Raw genomic sequence first — 11,571 nt, 5'->3', positions numbered from 1 at the left:
TCCTCACACTTCTTGTTAAACAAAGTTGAATACCGAGCATCCTTTATCAAACATTGTGGTCACACGTGGAATACGATTTGCTTTTGACAAGCTTTCTAATTATGAAGGCCCCAACATTTATGGATAGGATTAAGGACACAGGTAGGTTCTTGTTAAATAGATTGATACACAGCTGGTGTTGTGCGGAGCGGAGCTCAAACCCAGCTCACTCCACAGTCTGGTTGCCTAGCGACATTGCGGCGTGTGTCTGCTTTTGATAGCTTACTGCTGTGGAAGCGGGAGCAGGCTGAATCTTCTCTGTCTCGTTGCGCAGTTAGTTGGACGAATTGGCATTTAATTGATACACTTTTTTTGAGGGGGAAAAAAAAAAGCACGGAATAATCTGTCCCGAACGCTGCATTTCAGTACCGTTTTTTTTTCAGTCGCTATATCATTTATGTTTTGAATGCTTTAGTTTTTGTGAGAGTGCAGGCCATATGGCATTGCGGTGTAATCAGCTTACTGAGGGCTAAGGTCCTGTACGAATGTAGGGTAAGGGACAAACGATGTGGACTTTATTATATGGTTTATTAATTTATTGTTACAAAATTAGCATTTAATAGAAATCAGCGTTATTTTGATCTTAACTTGAATTTACTTGTGGAAAATCATGTTGAAAATGTGTTAATGATAGAAGTTTTGCATACTCCAATTTAATTCCTCTGTGCAATTAAAATTGAAGTAATATTTGCACTAAATTTTCAGCTTACCTTGTCTAAAACCGTATTTTTAGATTAAATAACTGCTTGTACCCTAGAGATTTCTGCAAATAGTGCTAAACTATTATGTGCAGAATTTAGCTTTTCAACTAAATTATATTTGTATAAGACATTGGTAAAAATAATACTGAACTTTATTATGTAACTGAAATATTTTGTTCAACTCTTCCACAGATTACACTCCTAATTACAACTTGAGGAACTGAAATCACAAATCGTACTTGTTTTATAAGAATAAGAGTTTTGAATCCTAATGGGAATGGTTTCTCATTCAGGACACAATTCAATTCCTGAACTTTGAACTCTGTTCTCAGACTCTTAGACTGGTGGTTGGTGAAGATGCCATCTTCAGTATGTCCACAGTCAAACATTTAAATTCACATTATCGAGAGGATTCTCTACTATCAAGAATGGCTGGTCTTTTATTAAGAAAGGATGTTGCATTGTTGTTTCAACTAATTGAACTTCTTTTAATTCTATGTTACATTTTGCCAAGATTTGTCAATTCACAGGGTTATTTTCCGAGGCTTGAAAGCATAGGAGCACACAAAAGTATATCTACTGTGCCATCTCAGGCAACCTGTGGTTTGCCAGTGAGGAGCACATTCTGTCTTAGCACAACTGCTGTGGAAAGCATATTGTCCTGTACCCAGCAATCCTGCATACAAGAATGCCCTTACAGATCTTCCTCTCCCTCCTATGCTGATCTTTTCTCCAGAGGCTTAGGCACTTGTGTCACTGAGGACAAACATGATTTGAGACCAGGGACTTCGAGGAATACCACCAGCTTTATATTTTGGAACCAAACAGACTGTTACACTACGCCTCCTCTTCAAAATCTTGGGTTTGGAAGTTCATTTACCTTAACAGTATGGTTGAAACCTGACCTCAACGATGTAATGTAAGTAATGCAAAAGGCGTTTTTCAAAATGAATGAAGGATGTGATGAAAACATTATATCATATTCACATAAAATACTTTATAATCCAGGAAGTCATTACATTTACATTGCAGCTAAACCTGTAAAAGAAGGATCTTTAACTCCAGGTACTGTGTATTCTTATGTTATTAAGTATAATCAAATTGATTTTCATAAATTTAATCCATAGTTACAATAGTCTCCACATGCGATTTGGAAAATGTTCTGATACCTGTTCAATACAATTAAAGCTAAAATTGGTGGGAAAGCATGTAACAAATCATAAAGTGTAAAATTTGAAATTACAGTAAATACTTCAATGAATAATTATACTTTGCTACATTCTTCAATGTCATGTATTGTATTACAAATCCTGACATTCTATACATTTGCAGCATAATTTGGAGATTGTTTTAGGCTATTTTTGATTTTTTTTCCCCCTTCTCTGACATCCATCTGTGGCTGGCTCATAAGATGGAGTAACCACATCCACAGGACATTCTGTCTGCTATGCATTTTCTCACAGACCTTTTTTCAATCACTTGAGATAGTATAAGGCATTTTATTAGCTTTGTTAGTTCTTAGTTCTGACTCGTAATAAAGAGGTAGAAATTTATTTTCTGTGTAGAGGAGTTAAAAATTGCAGGCATGAATACCCATCACTAGTCGCACATTCTTATCAAGTCTTCATGCTGGAAGCACTGGTTTGGCAACATTACCAACTTCAGAATAAATAATGTAGAGTTAATAGATATATGCTACTGAAATACTAGAATGAATACTGAAACGTAGCTCTTTATTAACAGTAAAAAGGTGAAGGTAGTTTCAAATGATCTCTTTAAACATTAACAGGAAGAGCTTTAGAAAGATGGTTTGCATCAATTGCAGCTATAGAGGAGGTATTGAGGATACAAATATATGAGTCACTAATAAATCATTAAAGAATTCAAGAGAAATATCTTTATCAAGAGAGTATTTAGAAGGTGGAACTTGCTACCACTTAGAGTAGTTGAGGTCTGTATAGGCCAATTTAATGGGAAGCTAGATATGTTCGTGAGGGGCGAGGAATAGAAGGATACACCGACTGGTTTAGATGAAATGGGATTACTGGAACATAAACAGCAGCCAAGACAAGTTGGGCTAAATGGCCTGTTTCTATGCTATAAATGCTATGTAATTCTATGAGCCTTGACATTTAGTAAATGTTCTGTGCTTCAGTGAACTGATGCCTCCTTTTCATAGGAAATTTTTTTTAGAAGTATTGTCCCTGTAGTCAAGATTCTGTCATTTGCTTGATGCACACTTGTCCAACCTTTTCACTTGGGGGGCACACTTCAATTTTTTTCTCACTCAAGGGGCTGATGAGCAAATTTTGGAAAGATAAGGTTGGGCACAAGATTAAACTGAATTTCAAAAAAAGGTTGTGGTATTAAGGAAAGAAACAACTTGCTGAGCAAAACTAAAGCAATGTCAAATAAATAAATTAAGCTAAATAAAGAGTAATTAATAAAAATGGTCAGGGCGGTGTGTGTGTGCCAGGCTCACTCCCAGTCTCAGGATTCTCACTCGCTCACCGTCCCCCACTCTGTGAGTGGGTGGCGGTGAGAGTGAGTGAGAAATCTGAGACTGGGAGTAAGGCAGACACACACTCTCTCCTCACTCAATCACTCGCACACACGCACTCAATCTCTCAGTCCGGTACACACACACATACACTCAATCTCTCATACATGCCAGCCAGCCTCTTTCCCCTCACACCGACCCTGGGCTCCACAGCGTCTTGCTCCCTGACCTCGCAGTCAGCCTCTCCTTCCCAAGGTCTCTGGCACTCTCGCCGTCCCGTCCCTTGCCTCCTGCCTCCTGCCTCCTGTTGCCCATGGCACTCCCTCCCTCTCTCTGGTGTCCCTTCCCCCATCCTGCCTGAAAGAAAACCTCTTTCTCCCCAGCAAACTCACTGCTGTTCACTGCTCCTCCACTCACAGACTGTTTCTCTCCCATGTTTGTTGCTGATAGACTCAATAGCCTATCAGCAGCAAACATGGGAAAGGAGTGGCTTGTGATTGGAGGAGCAGGTCCTTCCGGAATCTTGCACTGCAACTTACCTGTCTGACTGGCAAAACAAAAACAGAATTACCTGGAAAAACTCAGCAGGTCTGGCAGCATCGGTGGAGAAGAAATCAGTTAACGTTTCGAGTCCTCATGACCCTTCGGCAGAACTGAGTATAGTTAGGAGAAAGGTGAAATATAAGCTGGTCTAAGGTGGGGGGGGCGGGGGCAGAGAGAAGTTGAGGGTGGGGTGATTGTGGGGATAAGCAAGCAGTGATAGGAGCAGATAATCAAAAGATGTCACAGACAAAAGGATCAAAGAGGTGTTGAAGGTGATATTATCTAAGAAAAGTGCTAATTAAGAATGGAAGGCAGGATACTCAAGGTACAGCTCTAGTGGGGGTGGGGTGGAAAGACTATCTGTTTGACTGGCATTTTGAAAACTGGCTGCAGGGGCTGCATAGAGGGGCTTCAGGATCATGATGTGGCCTGTGGGCCACAGCTTTGACAAGCCTGGCTTAATGCATCCTTGGATGGTCAGCAAGCATACAGTAGCACAACAGTTTATTGCATACCCAGATCAAGAACCATCCCTGTGGTACAATTTATCTGCAGTCCAGCCTTCAAGGGATGGAATAGCTGTCTGACACCCACGTTATGAAGTGGCTGTACCAAAGACAGCCCCAAATCTGGGTCAGTAGAAGTGGTTCTTGAAGTAAAGATGGCTAAGTATGAGATATAATCATCCCAGCCATTCTCATCTTGTAGGAGCTGCTATTCTTTCTCCAAATCTGGGAGCAGCAATGGCACCCTCAAAGGAATTCCCATATTGGCCATTTTGACTGTTGGAAGTGAAATAATAGCTGAAAGGAAGAGAGATGAAAGAAATAGGCGCTGTACTGCAAGATTTTTATTTACAAATAAGATATAAATAACATTAAAATGAATATATAAATAAGGCAACATGATATGCAAACAAATAAGTTTCTACTGATTAAAAGATGTTTATTCTTAAGAAGCCTATTCTGTGTAAGAGCATGAAATAGGAGCAGCCCCTCAACTCTGCTCAATCTTTCAATAAGCTCATGTCTGATCTTGTACCCCCAACTTCACTTTTCCACATACCCCATTTCCTTTGTTTCCCTTTAGCATTAAAAATTCTTCATCTTGAATATGCTCAGCAACTTTGGATCCACAGGTCTGTCAGGTAGAGATTTTCAAAGATTCACAACCCTCTGAATGATTCAATTTGGCCTCATTTCAATCTTAAATGGCTGACCCATTATCCCCTCTCTAGCCAGGGGAAACATCCTCTCAGTATCTATCCCATCAAGCTGTCAAAGAATTTTATTTGTTGCAATGTGATCGCCTCTCATTCTTCTAAACTGCAGAAAATATAAACCCATTCTATTCAGTATCTCCTCACAGGACAACCATCTCATCCCACGAATTGATTCTTTGTATCACTGGGTGGGATTTTCCACATCAGTCCGCTGCTGGGATCTTCCGGTCCCACCGTATGTCAATAGACTTCTGGCTTGTTCTCTAGATGCAATCCCACAGAAGCCCTATATAATTGCAACAAGATATCTTTTTTTATATCCAAAGCCTGCTCGCAATAAAGGCTAACATACCATCTGCCTTCCTAATTGCTTGTCCTGCTCCTGCATGTAACTTTGTGACATAAGGACATCCAAACTTCTCTTAATATCAACATTTACTAGTCTCTCATCTCTTGAGAAAGATTTTACTTTTCTATTCTTCCTACCAAAGTGGATAACTTCACATTGCCCCACATTATACTCCATCTGCCACCTTCTTTCCCACTCATTTAACATGTCTGTATTGCTGAAAAGAGATGTGTTGCTGAAGCTTTTTGTCTTGCACTCATTAGGACAAATGCAAGAATGCCAAATTTCAAATGATCACAACAGTTTACATCATAGGAGAAAAGGGTTGGTTGGCAAGTTGATCCTGATTGGCCGTGACATTGCCATGGTGAAAGCCATGGGCAACTTTAAGCTCCCCAAGCTCCTGAGTGTGCTCCTGAGTGTAAGTTTTGGGGGTTTTGAGGTATAAAATATTTTTATTTAAAATATCTAAGTTCTGAATTCTTAATTTATAACAATGAGGTCCTCAGTTGTGCCTCATCTAACAAGGTATGAACAACCAGTGTTGATGAATCAAGTAGAATTTATTAATCAAGATGTTATATATACTTAACAAAAGCGGTGAAGACAGTGTGGGAGTTTTTTTAAATCCCTCAAAGGCCTAGGACTCCTTGAATGCTGCCAGCACAAGCATGCCTTTCCTTTTTCTCTATCTGAAGTAATGTTGAACTGTGTCTCAGAAGAATTATACCAGAGAAGGGATGGTAAAACTGCCAACAAAGACTCTTGAGTTTTCAACTTTTATCCCTAATTTTGACTGTCTCATTCCTTATTAAGAAATAGTCTGAATTAATTCTTTTCATTGGCTATGGGTGAGGATCATCTGGTGTCACCCCACCTCTGTAACAAGACTCATGTAGCGCTAAGACAAATGTCCATCTCTTATTTCCTTTAGGATCCATGTATTACATTCCCTCACTCACTTTTTCAGAACCGCTTCATCCAATTCAGGGTTGCGAGGAGTTGGAGCCTATGCCGACAGGCAATGGGCTCTAGGCGGGTTACACCCAGGACAGGATGCCAGTCCTTCACAGGGCACACATCACACAGACACACATACTAAGGGGAAATTTACCGTAGCCAATCTACCTAACCAGCACGTCTTTGGACAGTGGGAGGAAACTGGAGCACCTAGACGAAACCCATGTGGACATGGGGAGAATGTGTAAATTCCACACAGCCACCCGAGGTCAGGATCAAACCCGAGTCCTTGGAGCTGTGAGCCAGCAGCACTAATCACTGTGCCACCATGCCGCCTTGTGTTACATTCCATTGTGAACAAATGATACATTTTCTTTAGATACAGATTGTAGATGTACAAACAAGCTACACAATAACAATAATGTTAACAATTCACTCTAACAATAATGCAAACTATCGTAAACAATCCATATAGACATGCTAACCTATTCCCACAGATACTAAGAAAATTAAGAACAGTTGTTAGTAATAGTTCCTAGCATAATGTCAGGAAAGGAATGTCTTTTTAAAATATAGGTGTTCTATCCTATGGATATGGTTAATAGATCAAGGCATTTAGTAAAATAAAACCTATTAAACATACATGATTCTTGTTAGATAAGGTGTCATACTAAGTTCAAACTGCTGAGTTCAAATGTTTTGCTTATTTCCTTAAAGCTGTCAAAGGAGCCTTGAATTGCACATAAGTGTAATTAGAACAAATGTGGTGGCTGTTTTGAACAAGACAAACTGACACCTAAACAGCTGCTGTGACTGCTCTTAGCCCACTTTTAACTATTTAATTGTCTTACTCAGCTGACAGAAATCCAGTCTGGACTATTTAAGGCTAAAGCAAAATCCTAAAGCATTACTTCAAACTGATATAGAATCCTAAAAATTAGTAGTATTATCAAAACCTTACATGGGTAATTCAAAAAAGGTGCAAGGCTTGAACATATTGCTTTTGTTTGCAGAGATCGGGTCTCTGCGTATGAATGTATGTTGCTTCTAGCAATTGTAAATGAGCCATATTATGAGCTTGACTGATTATCTTAAGTTGGTTGTTAGTGTAGTTATTAGGATTGTTCAACAAGTGCTGCCCAATCACAAAATCCCATCCAATAGTAGAAGTTTTGTTTGGGTTTTGCAAGCGCAGGCTGGTTGAGTATGGCCTTTATTCTGCCCATTACGAACAACCAAAGGAAAATGCTCCCTTTACAGCCTCATGAGAGCTTACTTTTCCATCTAGCTTTGTATTATCAGTAAACTTGGATACATATCACACTTGGTCTGCTCTTCCAAGGCAGTGTTATAGATTGTGACCAGATGAGACCAAAGCAATGATCTTTGCAGCACCCAACTAGTTACAGTCTGCCAACTCAAAAATGACCTGTTTATCAAGTACCTCATTTTCTTTCCATTAACCAATCCTCTATCCATGCTAATATGTGAGCCCCCAAACTCCAGACTAAACCATTCACACACTGCTGAGTCTATCTCATATTAACCAACAGCATTGTCATCTGGAGAGCAACAAGAAGGCCACAAAATTCATTTACATATTGTGAGACCTATGATGAAGTTTGCATTTGCCATCAGTGCCTTAAAAATGCCGGCTTCTTTCTTCCCTGCAAAAAAATTGAGCTGCTGTGAATTGGCTGTGCTTGTCTGCATGACCGATTTTGCAATCCCCACTCCTCGTCGGTGAGGCTCTGTCGCTATTGGAGCCTGAGAAAATCGGTTCCCATTTCCCAAGATCACTAAAGTTCTAACTAATTAAAAAAAATTCCCAGGATATTTCAGCTGTCAAACAGTTAATCTATACAGAATTCACATTAGAATTTTTTTTGAAAAATACTAGGGTATATTAATGTAAACTGTTACACGATGATTGTGAAAGAGCTGCGAGATGAATCAGTAGGTTATATTAATTTAAGATTGTAGCCTACCTACTATAATTGGTAGAGTTACTGTAATGCAAACTACTTGTAAGTAGAACAAGAATTAATATGTGACATAATTTTGTAAAACTAATTTATCTAAAGTTCAGATGTTATTTTATCTTACAAACAGTGAGATTTAAGCTTGTAAATTACTGTGAGCATTATCATTGCATAAAAATGTAAGGAGTGATTCTGTGATGCATTGTACTTTGTGTGGGGGTGCCTTGAGAAATCTTGTGTGCACACCTCTGATCTTCAGTCTATCCTTTTTAATACAAATTTAAATGTAATTTTAATGGATAGAAAATCATGAAATTTCCTTGAGATGTGCTCCTGGTGGGTGGCACTCCCTACTGGGAACACCAGATCACGAAATGATACCTTCAATGTATTCACATCAACTTCTCTCTTCCATTTTTATAGGAGCATTAATCCATTTTGTTTTAAATGGGTTAATGCCTCTGTAAAATAGCAGAGATGAAGTTGACAAGAATGCATTAAACATTCACACAATAATATCACTCTCAAGGATTGATCCTGCTGGCATAGAAAGTGCATGCAATGGTTAGAACATGGATTGAAGATCCCATTATGTGAATCACCATTCCATTAGCACAGTGTACAATCTTCCAGCTGACCTTTTTGGTTTTATTGGTCCTAGTGTGATTTCTAATCTGTTAGGACAGGATTGTGTTGTGCATTTCATTCACCTATTCAGTGTAGGTAAACAGGAAAACTAAAGGTGAAAAGGAGCTGTTCAGGGAGCAAAGATTTTTTTATGTGTAATGTTCTTTTTTTTCGTTTTAGCGCTTATTTTTCTGTACTTTCTCTTGATTTCCTGGAAATTCTTTTATGTATATTGAAGAAAATATATCCAACCCTTGAATCTGTACTTTGATATTTTAATAGCTGAAATTTCCCGTTGGTGTGCGGGGGCGGGTGCCGCACATCTGCATGTAAAACGACGTATGGTGACGTCGGGCGAACGTCCTGACATCACTGCGCGCCATCGCGATATTTCATTGGGTGGGCACGCAATGATGTCTGATGCGCGCCCACCATTAATTAACAGGCCACTTAGGGCCCTTGACTCACCAATCGATGCCGATTTTTCAGCACCCGTGCAATCTTCAGGTCGGCACACATGTGCAACAGGCAGGCGGGTAGGACACATTTGTATAAGCCTCATCCACGGGCGGGATAAGAGGGCTCACTGGGGTCACGAGTGTGCACTGTCAAGTATTTATTTTTCAAAGTTATTGAAACCTGCCTGTGTGATCTGCAGTACCTCAAAATGCATTCCAGCTGCTTTGTCTGGACTCTTAACCTTTAGGTCAACACACTGCAGTGAGGAATCTTTCTGGGCCAGCAGGTTTCAGGAAGCCTTCCCTTAGCCTGGGAATGGGAGCTGAACTGTCCACTGAAGGCAGCTCCTCTGAGGAGGAAGGGAGGGCTAGAAGTGGGAGGAGGCCAGGAGTGCACATTCAGCCTCCAGGGGAGCCACCTTTGGGAGGACAGGCACAGGCACAAGGGGCGCAGGGCCAAGAGGTGGACCAAGGCAGAAGGAGCTGCAGAAGACGCCACTATCCTGCTGCCAGGGTATACAGGCGGTGAAGCAGCTACCTCAATATGTCTGAGGTGCAGTGCCGAAGGAGGCTCCATCTGTCAAGGGAGACAGTCAACTATATCTGTCAGATGATTGGGCTTGAGACCTCAGCTAATTGTGTGGGTGGACACCTCATGCCAGTGGCTCTAAAGGTCACAGCTGCCCTCAACTTCTATGCCTCTGGCTCCTTGCAGGGCTCAGTGGGTGATCGCTCTGTGGTGTCTCCCAATCAGCTGTTCACACTTGTGTCAAGCAGGTTACAGATGCACTGTTCAGGCGTGCATTGATCTTCATCCACTTCTGCTGCGACCAGGCAAGTCAGGTACAGCGAGCCATAGGCTTCGTGGCGATTGCTGGCTTCCCATCCCCTGCGTCCAGGGTGCAATAGACTGTACACATGTGGCCATCAAAGCGTCAGCAGCTGAGTCCGGTGCCTTCATCAACAGGAAGAGCTTCCACTCCATGAACGTGCAGATAGTGTGTGATCACAGGATGCTGATTCTACAAGCCTGTGCAAGGTACCCAGGCAGCTCCCATGACGCCTACATCCTCAGACTCCCAGGTACCGGGGCTTTTCAGTGCTCCAACCCAGCTTGATGGATGGCTGCTGGCTGACAAGGGCTGTCCCCTCAGAAGGTGGCTCATGATGCCTCTCTGCCATCCAAGAACAGAAGCTGAGCAGCGGTACAATAGTAGCCACACCTCCACAAGGGCTGTGGTGGAGAGAACCATCGGTCTTCTCAAGATTAGTTTCCGATGCCTGGACCACACAGGGGGTACACTCCAGTACCCCCAGATTGTGTGTCGTTGATAGTGGTTACATGCTGCGCTCTCCACAATCTTGCGCTGGAAAGGGGGGACGCAGTGGACAATGAAGACGTCGACGCAGTGGCTGCAGCTGCACACGATGAGTCCAGCTGTGAGTTCGAGGATGTTCATGCACAGGGAAATGCTGAGGGGGTAGACGCAGACCTGGGCATACTGCAGGGAGGCAGGGACACCCGGGAAGCTTTAATCCAATGAATCTTCAGCTAGCACACCACAGACGGGCATTCAGGACAAGCCTGGGCTGTAGGCTCCACACTTGACACCTAAGTGAAAAATCTGCCAGGTTAGGAACAGTAAATAAGAGCCTAGTTAATAAAGCACTCATTACATTTTTGGAAACCATCCACATGCAGAAGAAAAGAGGCACCCTTAGCCATGGTGACATATCTGAATTTAATATGTGAAGCAAACAAACTTATGCAAAAAAAAAAGACAATGGTGTTACAAATCAGAACAAATTGTAAGGACCTCATCTCGGGCCAACACAAAATCACCAGTGAAAAACCCGTGTTGTGCCTAAGGTGCCTTATGTTTTCGTTTCCAGGTGCTGCATCTTGGTGTTGCCCCAATGCTCGAAGTGGCATCTGAGCAGGCTGCTGACTCTGCTGTCCTGTTGACCTCGATGACCTTGGCAGTCATCCTCTGGCGTGTGGAGCCTGTGCTGGCCCCGCCTGGGAGGGAGCTGCCAGTTCCACAGCTGCCATCTCCCTAGTCGTTGCAGCCTCACCAGATGCTCCGGTCACTGGGAGAGGGGGCGGAGGAGCTGCCGTCCTCATCCGGAGCGCCCTGAGAGGAGCCCGCAGAGACGTCAGGCAGGTGTTGTGCTGACGTGTGGTCACTT

General features: G+C 42.0%; 1 protein-coding gene across 1 annotated transcript in view; it reads left to right on the top strand.

Annotated features, from left to right (window-relative positions):
• Nucleotides 1-282: 282 nt before the first annotated feature.
• Nucleotides 283-11,571, top strand: part of ush2a (Usher syndrome 2A (autosomal recessive, mild)) — a 1,183,552-nt gene continuing 1,172,263 nt past the window's right edge. The window contains exons 1-2 of the mRNA XM_078556364.1: nucleotides 283-531; nucleotides 933-1,659. Coding sequence (XP_078412490.1) covers nucleotides 1,112-1,659 — 548 coding nt within the window. The 5' untranslated portion in view covers nucleotides 283-531; nucleotides 933-1,111. The remainder of the gene's footprint in view (nucleotides 532-932; nucleotides 1,660-11,571) is intronic.

The sequence above is a fragment of the Cetorhinus maximus genome, chromosome 14 (assembly GCF_964194155.1).
Source record: "Cetorhinus maximus chromosome 14, sCetMax3.hap1.1, whole genome shotgun sequence".
Lineage (NCBI taxonomy): Eukaryota > Metazoa > Chordata > Chondrichthyes > Lamniformes > Cetorhinidae > Cetorhinus > Cetorhinus maximus.
This window is presented reverse-complemented; position numbering and strand designations above follow the sequence as displayed.